This window comes from Coturnix japonica, chromosome 8 (assembly GCF_001577835.2).
Source record: "Coturnix japonica isolate 7356 chromosome 8, Coturnix japonica 2.1, whole genome shotgun sequence".
NCBI classification, from domain to species: domain Eukaryota; kingdom Metazoa; phylum Chordata; class Aves; order Galliformes; family Phasianidae; genus Coturnix; species Coturnix japonica.
The window spans coordinates 26,074,410-26,102,318 of record NC_029523.1 but is presented as its reverse complement, the minus strand read 5'-3'; the positions used below and the strand labels follow the sequence as shown (position 1 = coordinate 26,102,318).

The window sequence follows — 27,909 nt, the reverse complement described above, 5'->3', positions numbered from 1 at the left end:
CACACCCGCTGCTGAGGAGGGGCTGTGTGCCTTGGTTACCCAGGCAGCAGCAGGGGGTCTGCCCAGGGGGCTCTCCCCGCTGCTCTGCACACAAAGACCACCGCGACGCCAACGTGGGAATCTCACTGTGGGGAGCTCTGGCGGTTACCACTGCACGTGCAAATAGTTTGAAATACCAAAACACACGACTAAAGGCATTAATTGCAGAGAAGTGCCAAACATACCCTGTCTAACCTTCTAGCTTCTATATGTCTAAGTAGCTGTTGTCTCCAGTCAGCAGGCATTTTAGCACAGCTCTCATTTCCCTTCACAGGGGTAGGCCTTGTCTTTATATCACTGTTATCGGAAGGCTTGTCGCCATAGTTACCCAAGTTATAGTCTGACGGAATCTTTTCCAGCAGAGCCGCCATGGTTGGCCTCGCTGAAACTGGCCTGGTTTGAGAGGTACCGTAACTCTCTGTACTGTAGCTTCTTGCGGACAAGGGCCTCCTTTGGGTAAGGTTTTTAACAGGAAAGCTGCCGGTCTGGGCTTTCACTTCTTGGTAGGAAGGATGCTCATCTTCATACCTGCCATTCCTCTTGAGGAACTGGGACTCGGAGACCGAGATGCTGCCCTGGCGCTCCATAGCCCCGCGGTACGGAGGCCGGCCATACCTGTCGCCGGGGGGCAGCTCGTGGGGTTCGCTCACCCTCCGGAACATGGACATCTCAGTGGAGCTGGCCAGCGAATCTGCCCGCCTCAAGAAGCCTGGCCTGGAGCCCTGGCTTGTGAAGGGCGTACTGATGGCGTCCTCATTCACCGATGGCTGGGAGAAGGAGAACATGTGCTCCACGGGCGGGTAGCCGCGGTACGCCCTGGGGCTGACCAGCTCCTGGGGCAGGTTCTTACTCTGCGGGGCGATGTACTCAGGGTTGAGCTGGAAAGGTGGCGGTAACCTCTTCTCGGCCGTGACCTCCACTGCTCCCTGCGGGTTGAAGCTTTGGTCAAACTGGTAGACCTTCTTTGTCACGGACGACTTCTGCTGCGGCTGCACCTTGACGCTGCCGTAGGTCAGCAGCTCGTCGTCCAGCATGGGGACCGACTGGCTGCGGGACATGCTCAGCATGCCGTGCTCCGGGCCCAGCAGCTTGTCCACCCTCTCGTGGGCTCCTACAGTATCGTTACCGGATGCATAGTTTTCTAAGGGTATGTTATAAACTTTGTATGTACCGATGTCTATCTCGTCGATACTTTGCGACTTCTTAAATTTGTTAGTTTTTAAATCCCTCATCATCGGAGAAAGCCTTTCTGTACTCTTGCTGATGGAAATAACGTTTTTAGAAGGGTCTGGGCGACAGTGGATATGTGAAAATACATTTGTGAGGCTTCTGTTAGCATTTGAATCATGATATTCCCATGCTATTCCGGGAGCAAAAGTGCTAGCTATCTCGGGAGACTCTTTGACATGATCTTTCCGCTCAGGCAAAGGGCTGGTGGTGGGGGTGTTTTCCAGTTTGGAAGGAAAAGCTGTCCTGTCTTCAAAAGGACTAGGGGTTCTGGTCCAATTTTGCCAAGGATTGGGAGGAGGCACTTCAGATTCGTGTGTGTTTCTGAGCGTCGGCTGCTCCAGCTCCAGAGGAATGCCAACTATCCTGTCCTGCCTAATCAGCGGCCTGCGCCCATGTGCAGATGTGCTTCTGGATTTCGTGCTGAGAAGAGGGTTGGCACTGGGGTTCTCCACCGCACTCTCCTCCGCCACGAAGCCAGTGTTGTCGTAGTGCGAGCTGTCATTCCAGCTGTCGGTGAAGGTGTCACTCAGAGGGCGCCTGTCGGTGCGCGGCGGCACGTTCCCTGCCGGAACAGGTTCCCGTTGGCTCAGTAATGGCTTTGTTTCCAGGGGCTGTGGAAACGACTGCACCAGCCTGCTGAAATAAAACAAAGCAAAACCAGGTAAAATGTCCTCCATTAGAGCACAGAAGCAGCCAGCAGAAAGACACACTTATAATGAGATTTAATATTCTCCCATCTGTACTCAGGCTCTGGGGTCGTTTCATGAGATGTGCACCTTATGTCAGTGATCTGGCATGTGCCTGCAGCAGGATGCTGCGCTGGAGCACAGATGCTGGAGGTATGTACACTGAGAAAATAAGAAGCAAGTCAGAAGCCCTGTATGGCTCAAAGCCAAGCTCACGCATAAATCCAGCTGAACACATTTTCCTGCTTTAAAAATAACCTTCTGTGTGTGCAGGGGAAATGTTTTAAATGTTTTATGCTTGCAACTCTCTTTTTTTTTTAAACAAAGCTGCCAGATAGAGTTTGTGCATCTTCTCACTACCAAGACACTACGCATCTCCAGTAAGCAGACTCCCTGTGCAATGCAAAAGGCCTGTGGGTTTCATAAGGTGGAGCTACACAGGGGTGACTGGAGGCCCAAACACACAGAGCAGAGCGTTCCTTGTACACAACAACAGCACCTTCCGGTTGCTGATGGCCAGTGTGGATTACAACTTCCAATGAGCTGTACTACAATTGGAGTTCCAGGGCAGAGCGAGGCTCAGGACAGCATGAATGAGAGACACACACACTCTGTTAACAGCACTAAACTGCAGCCAGCTGCAGCTTTGAACCACACACAGCAGAATAATTACAGCTCAATTATTAGGTGCTTTTAAGGCATGGCTAATGTACATGGTTGGAAAAACAGCTGCAGAATTGTTGATGCTTATAGGGCAGGAATGGATGGCCAAGACTCTGCAGCCTGGGCTGCATATTGCCATGTACACCCCAAGAAAACTGGGGTAAAATGTTATTGTTTCGACCTGAACGTGTTAACAGCTGGCACACCATCACTCCATATGAGTGACAAGGTAAGACAAAAGGCAGTCAGAAGCTGTGTTAAGAAAGAGGCTCACACCTGTTCCCCCACAAAGAGTTATTCACTGCTTCTTTAGCCGTTGTCTGCAAGGACCCCATTTTAACATGCGCGTTGGAGGACCCTGAGGAAGCCTGGGAAGGGGAATAGTCTGAGTAAGTGCCTGAGGAAACGCTGTTATTCAGACAATGGATCTTATCTGCTTCAGACTCATCTGTCGACTCTGAAACAAAACACAGCAAATGTTTTCAGGAGGTGGCGTTTGGAAACTGAACTCCAGAAAAATACAATTTCAAATGCATAGTTTGGATATAGATATAGATATATAAATGTTTGTGTGCATAAATACATACGTAATACATTTTATAATCAAAGCAGAACACGTTAGATGCTATCTGTGTGGATTACGTATGCTCCCATCTCAAAGGTTGTAAGTCAAGTTTGTACCTTTCTTGTCTTTACCCAGAAGAACAAGTTTGGGTGGGTACAACGGAGTCTCTGGCAGGGAAGGACGAAGTTCCCCTATCCTCATCTCAGTGGCAGGATGTCCGAAGGCATCCTGAGGAATATAATAATGTAGAGTAAACATAGGAAACAGCGTCAACAAACATTTCAAAGCCTTCATTTCATGGATGTGACAACACACCAACACCCCACCAGACAGAAATAGTCTAACCACAATGATATTTGTCAGCTGAAAATTCCAATTGGTCCTACAGAAATACTTGTAAAGTTATGGTGATGCATTCATTTTGAGAATGGGGACAAAACAGATGGAACCCGTAGGATACGTCAAGGCCGTGTAAACATTTTTGATGAAGTAGGAGGCACAAAAATGCAAGCTGCAAGTAGAAATAAATTACAAAATATATTAATATGTACTTCTAACTTCAGGACTAAGTGTTCCTCATTCACTCATGGCACCAGCCCTTACAGAGAGTCAGGTCATGCTATCGCTACGCTCCATTAAATTCAATAATTGGGGTTTCAAAAACTCCTTTGGATTTCAGCAGTTCCTGACATTCTAGGATTTCCCTGCACAGTGTTCTACAGTTCCAGACAGCAATAGGAAACTTACTGAAACAAATGCATGTCAAAAAGTGGAAAGAAAATGAGATGGGGTCTTAGTAAGAAGTATTTTAAATGAATGCTTTTAAATTAGGCTCATGGGATAGCCAGAAGCAGGAAATTAAGATGAAAATAAGCAATTTAGAGGCTTTTTTTTTTTTTGTGCCACCACAGGGAAAAAGTTCAGAAATAAGAAAGGTGCTATTCCCAAAGATAGGTGACCCTGGGGAGACGGGGGAGGAGAGGATGCTAAGTGGAGGGATGACTGAGGTAACCCTGCGCTGAGGAGGAAGACAAACAATATGGGAAACCCACATTGGGGGTCAGTGTGTGGGATGAGGGAAACATCACGGGGAGAGAACTGATGGAGATGGGTGTAGCAGGACTGTGCTAACTAACACCAGGGAAGATCCTTGTGGGAAGGGGTAAGAGAAACATGCATTGTCTTGGAAGTGGGAGGATGAGCTTTTTTTGTAGAGGATGGAAGCTGGGGAAGGAAAATATCCAGTGAGAAAGAACACATTTTAGAGAGCTACCAGGAGAAAACAAAAATCTGGCAAATGTGGAAGGAAATGGTTAGAAGAAACACAACGGGGAGGGAGCTTTCTCCTGTGGAGACAAGATGGGGACCCCTGTACCCAAACCCCGGTCGTTAGAGATAGTCCAGAATTACAGGTCTTACAGTTTTAGACAGGAGTCAGTAAAAAATGCATCCCTGAAATGTAAGATTTTTAAACCCTACTTGATTTTACCCACAAGAAACCTTAAGAAAACTAAGCTCTGTTAACTACTTTTGTAACAAAGATTTGCAGAAGCATTTGCTAAGTGACTTATTCCTGATGGATGTGATTAGATTTAAGAAACAGGTTTGTTAATCCTTCTACTTTTGGCATACCACTGGAGATAGCACCATACCAACACATACCCTCACAACACGGTAACTTAACCCCATCAGTGCTCACATTTACACAAATACAGCTTCATACTGATCATGTGCTGTGATACTGCAAGATTTTACTGCCCTGAAATACAGAGCTCCCTTGTGGTGTGTGCTGTTTCTCAAGTAATAGCACCATGTGCAAATAACTCAAAGCTAGCAATAGTGAATGGCCTTTTTCCAGTGCAGAACAATCATTTCTACTGCAGTGTAACAAACTTATCATGCAAAATGACTTTTGAGAAGTAACAAGGTGCATACATTCAGGGAGTGAGATTATCCACTTTTGAAGCATGGTGCATGCTTCAAACTTATTTCTCGTTGTACCTCTGAGCTTTTTGCATGCTCTTCTTTCTCCTTCCTGTCCAGAGTCGATTTATGAGTGTTGTCTGTATCAGACAGGTGACTCTTATGGAATTCTTGCACCTAGAATCCCAATATTGCGCCATGAAACTTTCAAAAGTTAAAAGCTCAAAATAAAACTACTTGCTGTAAGGCAGAACCAACCAGCAGTTCCATTTTTGACATCATGATGAACACAGTTTTTATTTCAGGTGTACAACTGTATGAAGTTTTCTATGCCATGTTCCTCCTTTCCTATCATTTTAGCCATCATTAGTGCCATGACAAAATGCTGCACCTCCTGAATCTTCATGCAGGATCCACCTCAGTGGGTCCACCAATGCCCCAGACTGAATTTCTGGAAGGAAGGCTTTACCTTGGAGACAGTCCTGAATAACACCTCTACCATCCAGACTCTTAGACAAGGTCAGGCAGGAGCAGAAGTAACTCAGATTTAACTTTAAGACATTCAACATCCTATTTGGAGAAAGGTCTCTTGCAAGTCAGACCTGCAGAACAGAACACCATCACCTTCCTCCTGTGACTGGAATCCACCAAGGTCACAACCTCAATAAAGATGCTCCGTGCTATGGAGAAGCCATATGGCAACACTCGATAATGAAGATATTTCTGGCTCCTCGTTAAATATAGGTCATTTTGTTGCAAAGTGCCCATCAAGGCATGGCCTAAAAGCAGACACAATCTGAATACCTTCAGGACAAATTGCCCTCCCAATCAAGAGAGGCTGTCATTGTGCATCTCAGGAGAAAACAGCTCCCATGACAGACACAACAGTGAATGAACTGAAGCCAGGCAGCCCAGGGGAAATAGAAGCATGCAAAGTCTTTCTGGAAAGGCAAGATGAGTTTTAGAGACCCTCTAGAAGGCTAAAAATCAAAACAAAGAGAACACCCTTCTCTCTCCCACTCCCATCCCCTTAAAACAACACAAAGCTGAGCAAGTAATGAAGAAGGAAGTTAAAAGGACTGAGGTCTTGTTTTGACTGAGGTGAGATGAAGGTCTCAGCAGACCCAACACAGCATTGGCAACAGATTCCTCAGAGGAAAACCATCCCTCCTTTCTACACAGCGCTAACAAACCAGCTAGGAATTAACACAGGGGATGGAATGCTGCACGCTGGGTTAGAAAAGATGTTTTTTAAAACAACAGAAACCCGAGAGCCATGCAGAACTCCTCCCAGTGATTTTCTCAGGCCATGTGTATCAAGAATATTAACTGTAAGGATCTTAGTTGCCAATTTTTGGTATTCCTCGGTGTTATCCCAGCCTTCTTTCTGGCTGCAAGGCACATCTTTCACAGTGACACAGGACAACAAACAGATCTAATTTAACTGAGGATTAACTAAGAAATTGCTTATTATTACTGAAGGTGCAGGGTGATGCAGGGGGGTTGAAATGTACCTTGCTATTCCTTTCAGATGCTCCCTTTAATTGTTTAGAAACAGTTTTGTGATGACACACGTGTAAATTAATTGCAAGAAAACCCAAGAGAGATTAGAAAAGAAACCAGCTGACCTGGCTACAGAGGATGAGAAGTGAGCATTGCACCTGAAATCAAATTACCTTGTTACAAGATACTGTCTTCAGTCTAAATCTATCAGAACACACCTGCATTTTCAAACTGTGTTTTAACTTGAGGCTTGAGATTCTGTCTCCTAATTATCTGCAAAGCAAATGGAGCTTAATTATGTTTTATTTAATATGTTACAACTGAAATAATGCCAATATTATTCACAAAATCATTCACACATTTTCTACCATTTCCACACCTCTTCTTCATCTTTACACAGGAAGCCAAAGAGAGGAGCACATACAACACCCTGCTTTCCTGCCACAAAAGCTTCCCAGCGATGTTATCTGTCCGAATGACAAGAACACCGCCTTTTTCCTGTAGTTGATGAGCTATTTTGCTGCTGGCCCTTGCTAAGGATTAGGGAAACTAACACCCAGGCAAGGTCTACCATCTCCGGTGTTGTAGCAAAGGAAGATGAAAAACACATTCACATCAGTAGGACGGAAGCAGTTCACGTGCTTTTATCTGTTGCTTGTGGCGGAAAATAAACTAGGAAATTGCAAACGTCATTCAATTGCATTTCAGGAATTACTGCAAGGTCTGCAACAACTCAGCTTTTCCTTTTAAGACTTGTATTTTGTTACTCATGTGTTAACAGTTAATGTGCATTTAGAGAAAAAACATGGTTCTGTTTCCGAAATCTACCCTCATCTCAAGTGTTAGAACACAGCTTGGAGACCTGCCCAAGCATCTTACAGCCTATCAGTAAATACTTCCAGAGTGAGCAATGTCCTCTACATGTAAGTTGTACCTACACACTGTAAGCTACCAATATGAAGCTGTCAGTGAGCAGATGTCCTCTGAGATCAAACTGCAGCTGCTTACGTCAGCTCTGCACAAGTCTGTGCAGTATTTTGGAATTATCTTTATATAAATACATATATATATATATCTTTATATATAGGTCAGGATAGAAAACTCTCACTATGTGCACCGATCCACTTCTGGCCAACACACACGGCTGGACTGTGCAGCGCACTGAAAGTCACTGGGCAGCACCTGACCTACAGCTCCCTGCGGGTGCAAAGTGCTTCTGTTGACTTCATTAACTTTGGACAAGGCTTGTTGGCTATGGATTACATGCAATGGGATTACAAGAGGCAGAACGTTATGGCATAGCACTGTCAACAGAACAAACTGATTTTTCTTTTACATATTGTTGCAGAGGTACATTTAAGTCTGTGGTGTAACTCATAATCAGGTCCATTTTCTCACTAATAGGCAAGTTGGCCATATCATTAAGGTCTAGGAGAGAGCTGGTATATATCAATGCAGAAATTCAGATCTAGCTAGATTTAAAATCAAAGATTCAGTCTGAAAATCCAATAGTATGGGGGAGGAGCAGCTCAGCACAAAACTAGGCTTACTTGGCAGAATCGAACTAGAAACCCTTAGGCAAGAAGCTCACAGCAGATGCAGCATAGCATTTGAGGGAGTTATATTAAAACCCCGTCTTGAACTCTTGAGAGGAACAACGATCCTTTTACATTACCTCCACTGAAATCTCCTTTGGTGCCATGGGCCACTTGTGCTCATACTTTTCTTTCACAGTTTGTTCAGTGTTGGCGGTTGGTGCTGCGTTCTCAGGCCGTACTCCATGGCTTGTTTTGCCCACCAGATTTTGAACTGATTTTACCATATTCTTTAAATCCTCCGGGTATGGAGTGGGATAACGTTTTAGATTTATTTCAACCTGAACATTCATAAAAAGAATTAAAGCACAAATACAAAATGAAAACAGCATGCAAACTAAAACCATGGTTACAGTACTATGGCTAAGTTCTGTATTAATCTATTTGAGGTAGTCTGTTCAGTCTTTCAGTTCTTGGACCAAACTTCTCATTCAGTTACACTGCACAACCTATCATGGAATTTCAGTGACATAAAATAATGGATGGGCATGCTTCCCTGCAGGCCTATCTTTCACCCTGCGAGAGTATAGCGTTTTAATTCTGCACTTGGCCTGAGAGCACAAGCATATTAAACCACACTTCTCCAAAATGATACCGATGCAAATGCAGAACTAATTTAGCTATGCTCAGTGTACAGAATTAATCAGAATTATCTGTAACAGCTGAGAACAGAACCTGATCTCCTGGGATCTATTTGCTCTTTGAGACGTGTAATGTACATACATACACTCAAATGCATGAATTCTGCTCCTAAGTATACAGAAATACAGGAAAACAGACTTAAACCACTACAGAAAAGTCAACCTGGCTCACACTGAACAGTACTTTGACTGACAGACCTATGGATCTCCTACAACAATCAACACTTTGAGCTTTTTGTTTTTATCACTCAGAAGTAAAGAAATATTGTAGTCATCCAAGTCCAAATTGATCACAGCCTGAAAACAGCTCTACAAGTAATTTACTGCAAAGCATTTACTGCAAAGGAGCTTTTACCTGATTGCGTATGTGAGGTGGACAAGGGGAGCTTGCTTTTAACAGGTCACCACACAGCCATTGGATTTTACACCTCTAACAAGTAGGAAAAGGGCAATTTGGGGTTCAAGTGATTTCGGTCTGTCAGCAGGAACAATTTAGAAACCAAACCCTGATCAACTTGGAAATAAAGCTATATGAAATACTAGCATATAATTCTGAGCCACGGTAGAATAAACATTACACATAATAGATTCTGACATGACTTTAACATAAAACGTTAAATGTATGGCTATGATGTCATATGTTAATAAAGAATTTCAACAGAAAAAAAGAAATTAAGTCTGTAAAGCATTACTAAGGCTGTGGTTGGTTTACGGTTGAAAGAAATCATATTCAGATGTGGCCTAATTAGGCAATCTCTTTTTCCGAAAATCCGAGCCATGATTTCAATGTAAAAGCTACAGACAAGCATAGCTGGAACTGCAGGCACAGAGCAGAGGCTCAGTAAGCACTAGCCAAAGAGAAATGTGTGATTGGCAACTCGGGCAGGGATTTCAGTAAGAGTCTGACATTGCTGGGCATGTTACACCATAAAGACACAGGCAGCTGTGGTGGGTGCTATGCATTCAAAGCAGGTATTTTCATTGCCGGGTTAGAATCTATCAAAGCAACTCTTGTATGTTTTAATGCTACACCAAAAGCGAGTGACCCTGGAAAGAGAGTTTTCAAAGTTCAACATTCCTTATGGAAGAATTTATTGATTAATTTAAATCTTCAAGTCGGTGTTATATAGCTTGGATGAGAAGGCAGTTTTAAATATGAAATACACACAATGAAAATTAGGCGTGCTTTTATAAAATGCAAACAATGCTTGTGGTAACCACCCATTGCTAATCTGGGGTTACCCTCCAATTCATCCCATGAAGGCCCCTGTTATACAAGCTACAGGTAGCTATGGGTATTTGCTGTACGCACAGAGATATAATAGAGGAGGGATGCTCTCTTTAGGATGCATCAGTGGAAGGACATATTTGATCAGCTGCTATGTCCTTGCATAGCTTTTCATTTAATAATCCTTCTTTAAGCAATGATTAAGGCATCAGCTCCAAAACGTAACGACTGGGCCTGATGAAGGGAAACAAGGATCAGTTGGAGCACCTGCCCTGCAGAGAAGGGCAAAGGGAGGTGGGCTGAGAGGAGAAGGGTCCAGGGAGACCCCACTGCCAGTGCCACAGAGACTGCAGGAAAGCTGGGGGGACTCTCATCATAGAGCAACAGCTCAGGCAGGGGGTAATGGCTTTTAACTGGAAGAGGGGAGATTTGGAGGCAGTTCTTCCCCATGAGGGCAGTGAGGGCCCAGCACTGCTGCCCCATGCCTGGAGGTACCCGAGGCTGTGGGTGGGCTCTGGGCAGCCTGAGCTGGGGAGAAGTGTTCCCTACTTGGAACTTGGTGGTGTTCAAGGTCCTTTCCAACCCAAACCATTGTATAATTTCTATGATCACGTATGGAAATTGAGGAATTTCATGCAGAAATAGATGACTGGTTTACACTCTCGCCACAAGTGGGAGTGAAAACAGGTAAGAACTCCAGAAAATGTATGTTAGTGTTGGACTTATCCCCTACAGTGGACCAAAGGGTAAATGCTGCCTTGGCCTTCAGCTGCCAAGCCAAACATCAGGGGCAGCAGCAACCCTGCAAGCCATGGCTCATCTGCATGGCAAAGCCCATCCCAGCAGGAATCATCCCAGCACACCCCCCTGCCATGGGATGGGTTGTGTGTCCAGGGCTGCTTCTGGGACACCCTGGGATGTGGCACTGGGCTCAGTGGCATTTGCCTCTCCATTTCCCATACAGCAGATGGCAGCACTCAAACCCGAGTATAGGAACAGCATTAAGGGAGGGAAGAGTTTCGTTTGTCTACAAAAACAGCTTACTGAAAGGAAGCATTTGTTTCAGTCATCCGTGGAGTTCTGAAACACATTCAAAACAGAATGGCTAAGCCATGTATTTCCTATATCACATTTCAATATCGAAAACAATGCTCGCAAATAACAGGTAATACAATTAGATCCATCTACAGTCTTAGAAATTACCTATTTCTCTGTTAACACTTGTGCACATTTGGACACGTTACTCACAGTCACAACTGCAACAAGAAGCAGTGGAACAATGTGAATCTCCCAGGTACTCTGCTTTCCACACACAGGCTATAAATCTGCAGTTCATATCGGGTAAAACTTCAGTTTCATCTATTTACTGTGAGTCAGATTGCTTTTTCTAGTTCATTTTCTGTTTTGCTAAAGCACTAAAGCAGACGTATATACACCGATTATATTTGGTTGCAAGAGTTAAGTAAAAATTCCTAATTAGGAAAAATACGTGAACACAAAATCCATTTCTCCAAGAAGATCTGAATGGGATATTGAATATTTATTAATAGCAGCTCTCACAGCCTTCACCTGGAGAGGAATCTGGAATCCCCACAGGATCTAAGTATTTCTAAAGAATGGTGTGGCTGAAGAGTAACCCCAACCCCCCAGCGCTCCGTGTTCATTCTGCCCCAGTGATGAAACAGCTTCAGTTCAACATCTGCATATTGGACCCTGTCTCCAACGTGTGAATGCCAAAAACAAAAAAAAATCAAGCCAAACTTACCTTGACTTTCCCTGGATTTTCCTCCTCTTCCTTTTTTTCTTCAAATTCAAAGGCAACAGTCATACGTTGCTGTCTCTGCTCCTCCCACAAAGTAGGGTTGAAACTATCACTGTCTGACTGGAAATCTGCAGTTAAATTGCGAACAGCAATGCAACAGAACAAGAGATTAATGCCCTCAGCAAAAGGCTGGAAATCATCCAGGAAGACAAACTCTTGGGTGACTGGCAACGTTGGGTCTTTGTCTCAAAACTGCTGAGGGGGCAATAGGGTCATAACTAAGAAAAGACCATTAAAAATAAATGTGAATGCTGAAATCACAGTGAGAATGCTGGAGAGCAGGAGGGCTTTGGGGCAGGGCTGGATGAGGAGCATGGAGGCTCCCTACTGGGATGCAGGGGCTTCAAAGCCAAGCCCTGGTTTTGCCAGGCTCCCGGCTCTGCTCCCTGTGAACCTGCTTGTGTGTCCAACCCGCTGTGTTACACTTCTTTTTTTTTCCTTTTCTTTTCTATTTTTAGTGTACATTAACAGTACTGGATATTTTATATGCAGCCCAAGACAATTCCTCCTCTCTCAGTGCAGCCCAGGCAGGCCAACTGGTTGGACACCCGTGGGCTGGAAGCAGGAGCCCTCGGTGCGTGGCAGCACATGGGCTGCTCTGTGCACACCACTGCACTCCTGGCATCGGGAGGCGCAGATGATGCCGCACAGAGCCACGGCTCAGCCCCCTGTTCCCACAGCCTGCTGCTGCCTCCAGGGGGAATGCTGATCTGATGGTGTTTTACCTTCATCGCTGCGGGGCTGCTGGGGAAACATGTAGTTAGTCAGAACTCTCTGCTTCGTTTCTGGGTGAGCTTCAGTTTGCAGAGGGATGAGAGCCTTGGACTGCATAGGAAAGGCAAAACAAAGGGCTGGTCACTGAGAGCACATCTGTTAGACAAGATGGAGCTTTAGCAGGCAATAAACAGTGTTTGGTGGCACTTCTTCCTCTGCCATCCCTCAGCCTGCCTGTAACTCCCACCAGGATTCCCATGTGATCTGCGTGCTGTAAGCCAGCATCCACAAGGAGTGGATCCTGTAACTCTGAGGGCCCTCCTGGTGCCAGCTGCACAGAGACACCACTGAGCTCTACTCAACTGGCTGCTGTCATTGCTTTGCTGTGATGCAGCACCCGGCAGTGACTGTCACAGTTCATGGATTAGAAGACGATCTAAACCTCATCACTGAAAAGTCAAAATGCTGAAAAGACATTGCCTGATTATTAGGAAGTGTGTGTTTGGTGGATGGGTACAGGCATTTTTTTTATGGAAATAATTTAGAATCCTAATTTAGTGCTGCAAAATTAATTCATCTGTGTGTATTAACCCTCCTGCTCAGTCTCGCCTCCCTTCAGCTTGAAGACTTTTGCGTAGCCATACAAAGTGAAAGCTAAATTTAAGGGGAAATGCAACAAAGCATTGATGCAGATGAGCCGTTGCTTTGTCTCAGTGGATGGCAGCAGCAGGCAGGTCTGTCCCCAGGCAGCACAGCTCTGCTCTGGCTCCTGCAGCCGCCTCATACAGATATAGGGGGGACTCATTTCCAGCAGCATCATTATCCTCATCAGCTTCAGCTGAGGAGGTGTAACGGCTGACATTGGGCTTTATTGTAGGGTGGGAAAGATGAGACTACGAGAACTTACTGTAATTATTAAAACCTGCTGGGTGTATTGAACTTGTCTAACATTGCACTAATTGAATTTGTCTCCACTTAATCACATTCTGGAACTGCAAAATTATCCTATCTTATCCACCAGTACTGCAAAGAATGATGGGGACTTATTCCAGTGCTCAGATACCGGGTAAGTGTTACATTTCCTTGTGTTTATGTCACAGAATTTGTTTACAAACAGAGTCCTAAGGAATTAATGGTAATGCCACATGAGCTGAGCTCCTTGGAACGTAGGAAGGCATATCTAAATGTAAGAGGAACTTAAACCAGAATTATCTCTAAAACAAGACTGAGAGTTCTTGTGCATCTTCTACATATTTAAACTCCTGCTGGCTTCACTGGGGTTTGAATTATACAGCAAGGGAAGTGTGGGCAGGAAAAGGCAGAAGATGAAAATGGAGGGGCAGAGATGGTGTAAGGAATGGGACAAACTAAGAGCAAGGCTGAGAACAAAGCTCTGCCTCTTGAATTTCTGCTTACAGAATATTCTCTTGGTGATTCTCATCACTGCTCACTACTTTTATCAGGGTACAGGAGGTTGGTTAGCAGCAAGCAATAAACCCAGCGATGGCAAGTTTACCGAGGTCATGAACGCCAGCCAGGACTGCCCACAGCTTGGTAGGAAAGTAGCAGCTGGGCTGGGACCAACCTCTTCTAAAGCTCTGCTGCAGTGACGTGTGACATTACAGACCTCATTCATGGCTCCTGTAAGAGCCCCAGGACCTTACAAAGAAATTACAAACACCGAAAGCCGTTACCTGGTTGTCAGAAAGCCACAAAGCTGCAAGTTCTTTGAGTTTCGTAAAAGTGAATGGTAAGTTCTTCAGCCTGTAAATGATAAGGGAAGAGTAATTCCTTCAATACACAGCATGACTGGATTGATCAGACGAGAACTGCTATCGCCTCTTATTTTCTCGCACACTTTATTAAAATATTGTACTTTATTAAGGGGATTCCCCTTTAAATACTTCCACATTAAGAGAGAAACTTATACCCTGTAACACAGAAAAGATCTGGTCCCAGCAGGACGTCCAGCAAAGCCCTGCCGGCTTTTCAGCATAGACGACTTAAACCCGTTTACTCACCAGTCACATTTTGGAACACAAATTACTGGAGGATAATGGGAAATTCATTTTTGCAGAAATGCCAGGTATAAAATCAAAATAATAGAAATTCACAGCAAACCTAAATGACAAAATTAAATAAAACAGTAAAAAAAAAAAACAATCAAACCCCAAAGCCTTTTCATGATACGTATGAGTCCATTTCTTAAAATGATCTGCACGTGGGAGCAGGGAAAAGAGGACGAGGTGGTTGTGGGAGCTCCAGCCACGCTTCCACAGAAAGCACCTTGATCTGAGCACACTATCTCCTCTTTGCAGCCCACATCAAGGCAGGGAGCAGCCCTGGCCACACATCACTGCTCCCCATCTCCATGTTACAGAGGGCTGCCAAAGGGGATGGACCATCCAGAGAGGACAGCAAAACATTTATTGCTATTTAACCACAAACAGGAGACGTAAACCCCTCTCCTGCCAGGAGGCAAACTGACTGCAGGGAGAAGGAACAACAGACTTGGACCTCCAACAAAGACAAACAACCACCAGCAAATATCCCTACTGTCATGAAGACTGTGATTTTAATAAGAAAACCTTATCCTAAAGGTGATTTACCCATACAGGTGAAATACATTGACATGAATACATGCATATTCAGTGTGCTGTGAAACACCTGTATGGGTCAGGGTGTTTTTACATGTGTGTGCACGTTTAAACCTACAATTAATGGCATGAGAGTTTCTAAACTTCCTGAGACTTAGTTTTTATTGCTATCTCAAAATGCATCTATCTTCCCCCTTCCCTGGAACAGTGCACACTGAGAAGTTCCTCATGCACAGGGGTGACAAGATGAAGCTTTAGTAGTTTACGTAAAGGTTCTTAAATGCTGGTTACCTGGACTTTTCACTTGAATCTTTTTTTCTCAATAAAAAGATAAGAAGTGACTTCTCAAGCAACAGCCTTATTGCTCTGCCCTTGGGACGCAGTGACTGCAGAGGGTCACTGCTGCAGTTCCCAGCTCACTGCAGTCGAGTGATGGGCATCAAATGGAGAACACGTCTGGTAAGCAGAAATGACGTGTGGCAATGAGATCCCCAGGCTGGTTCTCCATTTCCAGCCAAACAAAACACAGAGCTCTCTGTGGTGCCCAGAAGCCCGGACACCTTCCTTTAAGTGTCTGATCAGAACTGATTCTCAGGTGCCCTTAATAAGAGAAAATGTCAAATTAAAGATCAGTGAATGGAGGCACCCCAAAGCAGCGCTGATTTCTGACAACTGCCACCAAAATGAGACACAGCCTCTTTTTCTGACTGCAACTTCTTTTTCACATTTAAATTCATGTCTGCTTTTTGGACTGTGTGAAGTTCATGAACGTTCCCCCCCATCTGCAGTAACAACACACCCGCATCTCACTGACTTTCATGAACAACGGGATTACCAAGAGAGGATGCTCTGTATTTTACACACTCCAGAACAGGGCTGTGCTTGCTGCTCATATCGGGTTAGTTCAACCACCAAAGTTTATAACTGTTCATCAGCCAAAACAAGGTTGTACCACAGCTACAAAGCACCTCCAGTGTTACTTATGCATAGATGTAGCTTGGTTACTTTCCAGACTGGGGGTCAGATCCTGTTTGGTCTACATCAGCATAATCCCACTGGTTCCAAAGAACTAAGACACCCTTGGTTAAAGATGCGGCTTTCTCCTCTGCCTTCCATTAGTACTGACAATGTGATTGGTTTGCTCTGCTTCCATGCACCTAACATAGGGCTGCAATCAGACAGTAGTACAAGACGTGGAAAGTTTATGACTGTACTGTTCAACAAAGAGCTTTTCCTTTATACTAAATACTGAAAGATTTCACTAGATGGCATGGAAAGTTATGTACATAATCAGTGTTATAAATCTAAGAAAATACATGCTCAATTCTAGATTGAGCTTTAATGGGTGAACAGATAATTCCTTGAGAAGAAGGTCAAATTAACTGACTTACAATTAAGGGGCAAATTACACTGTACAAGAATTCTTACCATGGAGCAAACAACACCCTGCTGGAAGCTGCTGCTGGCCTGGAGCAGAGCAACCACCCTGCAGCAGGGACACCTGCAGCCCTTTGGAACACTAACACTTGACAAGTTTCATTTCCGTGCACTTTGTAAATCCCCAATAACTTCAGTTTGGAATCTCTTAAACTCAACTGTAAGAAAAGCCAGACATGATAATAAAATAATCTCTCAGTGTCAAAGCTATTTTCTGTATTTATATGAGGTTAAAATACACATAAAACCCTTGGCACCGTATGAGCCCCAGCCTCAAGGAAGCGGTGCGTCGGTGCGTTACGGCACACTGGGATCCTGGGGTAATTTAGAGCAGCCCAGCCGGTTTGGTCAACCAGGAACAGCTCTCCATGGTCATGCTCAGCTAATGGACAGTAACGGGGTTTTCAGAGCGTGAATGTTTAAAAGAACATAATTCATATTAGGTCTTCCATTTACAGTTCACAAACACTGGAGGATAATAATACGCCCAGAAGCAATTACCTCTTTGTCAGTAAGCAATACCGTACAAATAACTGAACAGAAAAAGATACACCGAAAGGAACAGTCCTACATTTCGGAATGCATTGCCATGTTATGCTTGTTTCATCTGACTTCTGTTCCTGAGATTCAGAGCAGTAATCGAGCTCTGAGCCCAGGACAGAAGCAATGCAAATACAGAAAGGTGATGAGTGGTTAAGCTCTTCTGTAAGAACAATCTAAAACTAGAAGAAAGGTTACTTACCAGTAACCGATGCTCTTTGAGAAGTGTAGCCCAAATGTACATTCTAACAATTCTACCTCTCAATCACAGGACTCATACCTGGAAGGACTCTGAGGAGAGAGGAGAAGCAGATGGAAGACAAATGTATCTGAGGACTACACAGTGTGAAGAACACCGGTTACTGGTAAGACAGCTTTTTTTCTTTGAATGAATCCCACGTGCATTCTTAGCTGTGAGTGAATCCAAGCAGCTCCCCCCAGGGACTCGCTACATGGTGGAGGTCTCTGTATCTTTCATGCATCAGTAACTGCACAACTACTTTATCAGATGCTGCACTGGCTCTTGAAGCACCAGAGATGCCTGGCAAAGGCAAGGATGAATCCCCAGGTAGTTGCATTGCAGGTAACTGGAATCAAAACTCTCCTGAATGCACAGGGTGAAGCCACCTACGCTCCGGTCAGATGCACACTAACCCTCATTAGACACCACCTTAGCAACAGGAAAGCAAGTCGAGGTCCAGCCCACCATTGCCTTTTATTGTGTAGTAACAACAAAATGTTGCATTTCCCAGGGATGAAGAGTCTGTGAAAGGGAAGAAAAGGTTTGGACCTGTAAAGATAAAAGGAGAGAGGGCTCCCAGCTACAGAGATGAGAATAGGTGAGGACAGATACAGTCTTAGTGTGTAAGATGTGGGAAAGAAAAGCTGGAGTGTAATCACCTGGTTGAAATTGAGTTCTAATATGAATACCTGTAGAAAATCCTGAACTAAAAAATAGCTTCTGGTCAATTAAAATGAGCAAGGTCCATCTTAAAACACTGAAGGCCTTCAGAAGGCAGAACAAGAGTGAAAACCTGTAGTAGCTGAAACCATAGTATTAAAAAGGGTAGGGAGGGACTCCAAACTCTGACCCACCTTTACGCAAAATATGGCAGCTCACAAAAAACTTAAGATTCTTTTTAGCCTGAGTGCATTGTTTGTCATGTTTGTCTCTTCCTTGAAAGATACCTGATGAGAACTTAATGGCAAATCTCCCACACATGAAAAGTGCAGGTAACATTCATAGTTTCATTCATCACCAGACCAGCTCCAGACAGTGCGAAGGAAGGGGGGCTTCTTTTTTCCTCATCACGTGCTGCTTAACAGCTACATTGTCCATCACCCCTTGTGTGCATGACCATTTGGAGAGCAGATTGCCAACGTTCCAAGCACTCTGGCAGGGCAAGTTCAAATCCACCAGTACCTGTGCACTGTGCATGCCTGGAGGCAGCCTGCATGGAGAATGTATGCAGATAGAACACTATGGAAAAACAACATCTCACAAGAAACCTCTGAGTAGCCCAGCTACTAACAGAGAACATCACTGGGATGAAGGTAATGACCTAAGAGACTATTGGACATGAAAGTTCAACTGCTGCTGTAGGCACTGGAGGTAAAATTTGGCACGTGACAAAATAGAAGGAGATGGCCCTGATCTAAGTTATTCACTAGGATGAATCTGCAGTGAGAGACTGAGTCCCCTTTGTAAAACTATTTATCCATGACAATCCTCCAACATCCAGCACGGGCTGACAGTCACAGTGACTGAGTCTGCTCCCTGTGAAATCCACGTGCAAAGCTGCATGAGCAGCCTGACAGAACAGACACAAAATCCCCTCTGGTGTCAGGAGGGAGAAAGTCACAAAGAACCGACAGATAAATTCTAAAAGAATCTGTGACCATATGCATAGTCCATCCCTGTTAACTGTCAGTACAAGGAGTGAGTGCCAACCCTCAGAAGGTTTGGGCAAAAATTGGAGGTATCACGCAAAAATTCTGTCAGAGCAGTATTTGGTGTGGATGGGTCTCCCTTAGCAGCAAGGCCCAGGGCTCAGCAAACCTCAGAACAGGCTGACAGGGAAAAGCCTGACCCTTAGCCCAGGACTCAGGATCTCCATGCCGCAGTATGAAGCAAGTGCAGAGGCACCTTGGATCTGGAACGTTCTACCTGCACATCTGTGCCTCTTCTACTGATGGCTCAAAGGGAAAGAACTGACATGCTCTACCTTCTCTGTCATATCTGAGCAAGGAAAAGCAGAAGGGCAAAAGTATTACAATAACATGGAAAAGTTCCTAACTACAAGCAGAGCCCAAATACCATCCCTATTAGCACATATATGTGGGCTCATTCAAAGGAGGAATGGACTCAATGTTAATATATATGGGGAATATATATCAATGTTAATATATATGGGAAAATGGAGGAAACCAAATCAAATGAAGAAATAAGGATTCAGCATTAAGACTGGATCCGAGCTCTGTCCAGCTCTTGTGCTGAAACTTTGAAACACCTGTTTCACAAGGTGGAAGGTCCACAAAAGATAGAAAAAGAAACCAGCACAGTCACAGCATCTCAGCAGGGCAACAATCAACCTCAGATGGAAACGATGTCAATGGAGCAGGAAAAATCACTCCCTGGGCCCCTCCAGAGAAGTCTGTGAGATAATTCAACTGTTCCTACCTATCCTAGTTTAGACTGCTCTCCAACCAGCAGTTTGATGGCTGCAACTCACTGCATGGCTTTTTGGGTTGAGTTGAGAGAAGAGATTCCCACCCCATGAAGAAAGGCTGTCTATTCCTGCCCTCCCCCTCCTACCCGCCTTGTTGCACAGCCACTGCAGACCTTCAACTGCCTTTGGTGTTTGCCAGACACTACTGGGAGCAAATTGGATATGTGGGGAAAGTCAGGATGTGACCACAACAAGAAGAAAGATCACTTCTAGAAGTTTCAGGGAGTCAGGCCATAACAGCCACTTCTCTGAGCAGCCCTGAGAAAGCACAAGGAGATGCAGGGCTATTAGCCAGCAAGAAAGGGGAGCGGGAAGGACAGTGACCACCACGTCCCAGCCTAAGGAACACCACGAGATGCTACGCACAGTGTTTACTGCACAGTGGAAATCCCACTGCATTCTTATCTCCAGGCGGCCAGAGAACAAGGCAGGTGGGCAGCAGTGCTGCTTTCATGGCAGCCAGCTGTCAGGTCAGCTTGCACAGGGAATATGGCATCCTCCTACACCTCTGCTGCCTTCTCCCAGCAGAAGCCACCCCCTCCCTGTCACCCCAGTAACAGCACTCAGAAAGCAGTAATTACAGATGCAGTCACAGGCCTGAAATCTGCAGCTGACTTAGCAAAAAGAAAGAAAGGAAGAAAGAAAGAAAGAAAGAAAAAAAAGAGTAGTTTTCTACTTCCTCATTGCACGCTCATGGCATAAAAACAGGCCTGGAAAAAAGGTCCGAGCAATTCAGTTCAGGCTGGTTTTATGTGCCAGGCAATACAGCTGCAGCTCCCTGGCATCTCCATAGCACCCTGAGGTGCCCTGACACAGCCCTGGTGCCCCTACAGCTGGCTGTGTGGACTAAGGTGAGGCAGCCACTGGAAGCACCCATCTGAAAACTGCACTGCTGACAGGCTGCTCTCACCTGCAGCCCTATGTGTTCAGGACTCCCAGCTTCCAGGTCAAACCTGAGCTAGGACAGGACAGGGCAGGTGGATGCAGAACAGTGTGGGGAGGCTGAAAAGAGCTGGAAAGAGAGAGTTCAAAACACGCCTGAAACAGCTTCAGGCTGCAGGAACACAGCAAGGAGCTCAAACCCCCAGCACTGCAGTGCGCGGATGGGACAGTGCACCCAGTGTCCCTGGGAAAGCACTGGGACCTGAAACCCAAAGTCAGGAAGATCTAAGATTGGTTTCTGGGACTTGGGCAGTTTCCACCAACCTTGAGTTCAGTTTGACTTTACACACTGGTCTGTACATAATGTATTTTATGATACACCATTGCATTGAGGACAATGATCTAATGGAATTAAGTAAACAATTTTGACTAGATGTATTACAAGGATTGCAACATTACTTATTTTATACCTTACTGTCAGCCTTAATTTAACCACAAAACTGCTGACAGTAAATCAGACCCAGGTGCACAAAGTGCTTCCCCAGATATTTACTGGATACGAGCAATAATTGGCTGAAACAGAACAGTGTTCACACGCTGAATATTAACATAACCTTGGAGAAGATGAATCTAGAAGTTCCATGGAAAAGCCATTTGTGGCGGCAGTGGGAGCACAGGATGGAGACCAAGAAAGTCTCACAGTGAGCACTGCATTCACAAACAGTCACATGCAGGAGAACAGAGAACCTGGTGGGTTCTGCTGGGTTTTGACAGGATCTTGGCCCCACTGAAGGAAGCAGAACATTTTCCTTTGATTTTGGTGGAGATGGGGTGACGTTTCGTGCTCTTGCATGTAATGATCTCATACAGCAGCTTGTCACAATTTTATCTTTCTTATCACAACACTAAATTACAAGGCTGTATCCAGTTTTACAGCCAAATATCTCACTTTCATGTGGAAACAGCAGCATATAAAATATGCAAACAGCCTTTCATCTCTGATAGAGCACTGAGACTCAGATCCTTGCCCCATTCCAACTTTGCTTTGGATGCCAGTAGAATTAAAACCAAACCACGAAGATTAATTAAATCAAGATATTTTTCCCTATGATTTAAATATTTAAAGTACTCATAAATACAGTATTATATGCTTCATATACATCTATATATCTTACATCAGCAATATAACTAAAATATAATATAATACAAAATAACTAAAAAGAATCAGCTCTTTTTTAAGACATGTTCTTACGACGTGAGTTAGGAAGATGATTGGAACCGTACCTGTTATCACTCAGGTTTAACACTCTCAGCTTCTGCATCTGACCTATTTCATCTGGAAGAAATTCCAGCTTGTTGGAGCGCAGAGACATCACCGTCACGTTTTTACAACTCCCAATCTGTGAGAATGGAAAAAAAACAAAAGCAAAGGTATAACAATACTTGCTTTGGAAAAGGTTATTACCACTCATTTGACATCAGAAGGTGGTCAAGTTATCTTTTTCCCCCCTATAAATAACAAAGAACAGAAAATGCAGAATCCAAAGGCAGAAAATGTGGTCTTCTGTTAGAAACATCAAGGAAAAGCACCACGCCACCATCACTGCTGCTTTGAGCAATACTCTCCCCTCTGCATGAAAATCTAATTGCTAACTTGATTTTTACTACTTTACTGCTGTTGCAGTAAATTAATTACTTTGATGGATATTCTGACTTAACAGGGATGGAATCTCAGGCCTATCACAAAACATTTTGATGTAATTTGAAAACAGAATCAGCTTCTCACTTCTCTGGGCAGCTCAGGAAGGAAATTCTCATCCACAGCCAGCGTCCTCAGGTTGTGAAGGTAACCGATGGTAGAAGGTAACGACTCCAACTCATTACAGCTGCAGTCAAATTCTTCTAATAAAGATAAACTGAAATTGTAAATGCACTTGTTAGATGCTGCGTGAGGGTTAAGTAACAAAATTTGCCATCTAAAACCTTTGGATGTTTCAAATCATCACAGTTCTGCAGACACTGTGCCCTGAAGATGGAACATTTATTGCAGATTTCCCTAGAAGTCAATAACAGTAACAGATTAATGCTGTGCTGCTCATTCAAATCAGGGAATATAAGTTCTGTGACTCACTGAGAATGCCATCATTCCCCACTTCCACCACCCCTTTTTTTGCTCCATATGTACTATGAGTTTCCTCTCAAGTGCTCGTACCAAATACGTGCGTGAATGAGAGAAGTCCAACTTGAAAGCTTTTTCAATTAAGGATGCATATGTTTTACTGATGATAACACAACCAGAAAAGCTCAAAAATAGAAAAGCTAATTTTGAACAACTGTTTCTAATGGAAACTGGAGGCTCTCGTCCCCTGAGCTGTATTGGTGTGAGTTCCCATGACAGCAAAGAGTGACTTGACTTTATCTGTAAGATATTGTCTGGCACAGATGTTCTCAGATTCTGTTCTTCCCTCTGACATCATCAGTAGACAAACAAAGATGGACACAACAAAAGCAACAAAGTCCCCATGAAAGCGTGCTGCATCTGTAAGCACCATTGAGAAGCGTTTAGTTCAGAAAGTGATTTGTCATTCACCATGGCCTGTGGATGAACGCCATGCTGAGAAGAACTGCTATAATTCCAATCATGCCAATTTAGCTAAAATTTCATTAGCTTTAATGTATGAGCTTTAGTGCCTTCTTGGGCTTGAAATCTATAGGGAACGATCTGGATTTAGAAGAACAGACAAAAATCAGACACGTCATCCACTGCAATGGGGCAGCTGTCAGTGCATGCCCAGAGATTGCTGAGGAATATTTTTGTGCACTGAGGGTCATGGGCAGCAGGTTCGGCATGGCTGGGTCTGGGGATCTCAGAGGGCATTTCCAACTTCAGTGATCCTGTGACTCCACAGAACAGCCCTATGACACCATGCAGTGGCTCCTAAGTTACCACACCATTTCCTATGCATGGGCTGCAACCTTTGTACCCAGAAAGCAGAAGCAGGGGCATTCACCGCAGTCCTGTGGATACAGTCTCCTGGCCCTGGGTCCAATTTGTAAAGCCCTGTATGTAAATCCTCTGATACCATCTAACAATGTAAAGATAAATATATGCTGAATTTTTTCCTGAGCTGAGTCTGCCGAGCAAAGCATCCTGCAGGTCCAACTCCAAATGCCATTTACAGGCTTGTGCTCTGAACATACTTGCCAAAAACGAGGGTGGCAGTTCACTGCTAACAACATTGACTCAGGCAGTGCTGAAAGGCTCTGTGTCTCATCAGGAAATTGGTCCCTGGAGGGAGAATTCCCTCCTCCACATTGCTAATCTTTGTATGAGAATAATACACTCTGCAGTGGGTACCGTGCTCATCATTTAGGAGAAAGAGACCCAGTAGGAAACTATCCAAGTGGATGAGTCAGAGAAAGGAAGTTCATTTTGATGTGGGAGACACTGTCCTCATTAAGCAAGGGAAAGTACTACCTTTAAAAATAATAGGATAATATTGGGTGATTAACCTACTGCTCTGCAGTCACACCTTTCGGAGCAGCACTGTGCATCTCTTACAACATGATCACGGATCCTTGACAAATAATACAGAACAGATATTAAGAGAGGGAATTCCCTTTGCTCTGAACAATTCAATCCATAAGAAAATATTGTCATGGCAGCTTTGGAAAGATGGCTCCCCCAATTGCTAAAGGTAATGTTGGACACAGCATCAACCTTCCTGCACAGTGCCCAGCACAGCTTGGAGCTGTATAAGCTCTCAGTGTCAGAAGTGACTGCAGCACAGCCAGATTTCCATTTGGTCATTCACACAGCCAACTTTTAATGCCCACCATTAATACCACATCAGTACAATGCACTGCAGGCAGCACATCACAGGAAGCCAGACATGACGCTATCTGAACAACAAAATTATTATTGAGAATATTGCTACAGAGTAGGAACAGGAGTGGGACAGCACCAGCTATGGAGGTTAGAGATGATTTCTACTCTAAAGATTTCACCATGCCATTCTCTGCTAGGAAGGGAAACTATAAATCAAATGAAAGCACCGACTTCCAAGGAATGGCAGAATAATCACATTCTGAAGCACGGCTGTTGGCTCTTTGTATTGCTTTGGAAACAGGCCTGGACCTGCTTTGAGTTTTACAGTAAGTTGTGGATTTCCAGCAGGCAATACGCTGAGGCAGCAGAGGGAAGCTCTGCATTCAGCAGCACCACGTGGAATTTTGCACCAAAGACCATGCAGAATCTGATCAAATCTCAGCAAATCAGGACTTCTATGATATTTTCACATATTTTATGTATACACCTACTAAATTGTCACGGCTTTTTCGTTTATGCTCCTTCAATGTTTTAAGACACCTTAATACACATGTGGTATACAGCCATCTTTCCAACATCAGTCCTAGCTGTTGTTATGGAAACTGCCATTCCCCCAGTTCTTATCTTTCTACTTCTGTTGCTCTAATCATCTGAACTGCAAGTGATTCACACAGGAAACACCTCTCCACCCTTTGTCGTGAAAAATACTGTGCGTGTCACCTTCCTATTGCTGCTGCCAGTGTAAGTCCAGAGAAGCTGCTCCACATGCAGACACGCCGGGCTGTGTGTCAGGGGCACCTCTGGGGGTTGTTTTGTAATTCAGCGCATCTTCTCTGTCTTACTTTTGATTCCAGAGTAAAGCAAGTGGAAGGGAAAAGGTTTCTCTTGATACTCACTTTCCAATGGCATTGGGCAAAATCGTGAGCTGATTGTCATCAACTTTTAACGTGGTGAGCCTTTTCAGCAGCCCTGCAGAACAGGAGAGGAAGGAAAGAAAAATATTCCACATTCATCGTCGTCACTTTCTGTAACGTCCAGTATCCTCAATTAAACAATAACATCCAGCACTGCGTAACCTAGATCTAGATTTTAGAAATGATGCAGTGTACGAACACACTCTTGTCCCATTGAAAGTATGTTCCATTACAATGCAGCACAGGTTAAATGTTGAGCTGAAAAGCAACGAGTACAGCCCTAAGTGTATTCTGAAGTCCTGAAAAATGTGAAGAGGAATAAAAGGGAATCGTATCCTGTTGCCCTGATTAAAAGGTGCTTAGGTCCCAGAAGGACCCCAGCAAAGCTATCTATAGTAAATGCTACCCTTAGAGTGCTTCACAACATGTAGGAACAGATGACTGGAATCAGTCCTGAAGGCATTTGAGCATGAAGCTGATTCTATCTGTTAAGAGAACTGCTAGATACTGAAGTGTCAGCATTTACCCAGGGATGACACTTCTGCTTTACACTGTGCAATGGGAAATCAGTTCAATAGAAGAGACAGAAAGAATGGGAAAATCATTGCATCACAGTGGCTGGAACTGAGATTGGTGTTGTCAGAAAATAAGATTCCCACCTTCTGGAAGTTACTGACATTTCCAAGTGTGCTTTTATCCCAGAGGAGCTCTGGAAACACCAAAACAGCTTTTTCTTTTAAAACATACGTTTGTAATTGAGTATTATTTTAGTATATATTTTAGTAATATAATATTAGCAGTGGGTATAATATAAATTAACTACTTATATAAAGAAAAACGTGAAGTGGAATGCACCATGGTATGAAAGCTGAAGCAGATGAATAGTCCACCTCAAAGGGCTGTCAGAAGCATTACTCACTTCTACCAGAATATGTTTCTGTTGAAAAGCCAACATGTCCCAGCAAACATCCAGGCTATAGCAACACTGTCTTTTAAGAGGAAAAATTTCTACCAAACAGAATTGCAGCAAGCTGTCACCTGAAAATGCAGTATTGAAATGCTCTTTTTGCTTTGCTTCAGTTACACTTATTACGATTCAGTAATGGGAACTTGGAAACAAGCACTGAGTGCACAATTCTCAATGTAAGCATCCTTCTGTACCAGAGTTATGTAACCTGGAAAAATCAATCTGCATGTGTACATCAGAGAACTGCATCGAGAATAAACTGCAGGGCTGATGGTGAGATATCACATTAGAGCAAAACACGAGTAAAAGTCACTCAGTAAATATTCATGTAGTAGAGTTTCATTAGCCAGCAAAACAGTCTGGAGGCTTGACTCTGTTAATTAAAATAGGGGAGGGTCCACAGCTCCACGTTCCAAGACAATGTGCATCTTGGGGGCTCATCTGCTGGAAGCAACAGAAGAGAGGAGGGACCTGCGGTGTTCCTGAAGGAAACCTGAGGGATTGGATGTACAGAGCATGTACCCACAGACAGCTTCCAGAGATCGTGTTCTAAGTAATTCAGAAATTCTATACATGTAATATAGTCAAAACAGAAAATGAACAGGTTGAACTATTTCTTCATTTAACACCATCACTGGAACTGCACTATTGTAACTAATTTTCTTCAGGAGCTTAATACTGTTGATATAACCACTTTTACATTTCTGTTTTAATTTAGATCAGATCAATAGCATCTCTATGATGTAGTTTCTTGAAAAACACAGATCAGAACAATCTAGGCCCCCTAACCATGAATTCATATTTTTTTCTGATGTTCAAAGCAGTCTTTATGGACTGCCCCGATACCAGATATATCCAATTCCTTTGGGGTTTAATGGCAGTTCTTCCAGCTTTATCACAAAGCTGAGTGTAAAAACAGGAGCTTTGCTCACCTATGGAGTCTGGCAGTTGCTGCAACATATTTGATGACAACAGGAGGTCTTCAAGTCCTTCACATCCCGATATGTCCAAATCAACAGTTTCTATCCTGTTTTTTGACATATCCAGGTACACGAGCTGTTTTAACTTTCCTATAGACTTAATAGCACGTTACAGAGCGTTACTTCAACAGATAGACATGGCATGCCAATTTCCAAGTTTAAAGACAAACAACTGCAATACAGACTTCTACTGGCTATCTCAGAGTCCTTTTCTATTTGTGTCACTGAATCATCACTGGGATTTCTTCAGAAAGCCACAGAAGGGAAGGTTTAGGCAGTGCTGAAGATCAATTGCTCTGTGAGCCCAGGTGATAATCCTAAATCCTATTAAAATGCTGCCCACTGCCATTATCATGCCAGCCTATCATTCTGGAAACGACATGCAACAAAATAAATAATAAACTCCAAGCAGATTCTGGTGCTCT

The 27,909-nt window shown here is 43.9% G+C and overlaps 1 protein-coding gene across 16 annotated transcripts in view; it reads right to left on the bottom strand.

The window, feature by feature from the left end:
• Positions 1-27,909, bottom strand: part of LRRC7 (leucine rich repeat containing 7) — a 169,574-nt gene that overhangs the window by 16,739 nt on the left and 124,926 nt on the right. For 8 of the 16 annotated variants that reach the window (XM_032446216.1, XM_032446217.1, XM_015870860.2 and 5 more), the window contains 12 exons: positions 27,437-27,581; positions 25,520-25,592; positions 22,581-22,710; positions 22,079-22,194; positions 14,304-14,373; positions 12,621-12,720; positions 11,839-11,963; positions 8,285-8,485; positions 5,185-5,283; positions 3,300-3,411; positions 2,895-3,075; positions 225-1,905 (listed from right to left, as the gene is read on the bottom strand). In XM_032446216.1, the coding sequence (XP_032302107.1) occupies positions 225-1,905; positions 2,895-3,075; positions 3,300-3,411; positions 5,185-5,283; positions 8,285-8,485; positions 11,839-11,963; positions 12,621-12,720; positions 14,304-14,373; positions 22,079-22,194; positions 22,581-22,710; positions 25,520-25,592; positions 27,437-27,581 (3,033 nt within the window). Of the gene's footprint in view, positions 1-224; positions 1,906-2,894; positions 3,076-3,299; positions 3,412-5,184; positions 5,284-6,782; positions 6,883-8,284; positions 8,486-11,838; positions 11,964-12,620; positions 12,721-14,303; positions 14,374-17,377; positions 17,475-22,078; positions 22,195-22,580; positions 22,711-25,519; positions 25,593-27,436; positions 27,582-27,909 lie in introns of those variants that run through there. The other 8 variants (XM_015870861.2, XM_015870866.2, XM_015870864.2 and 5 more) reach the window with 6 other exon arrangements.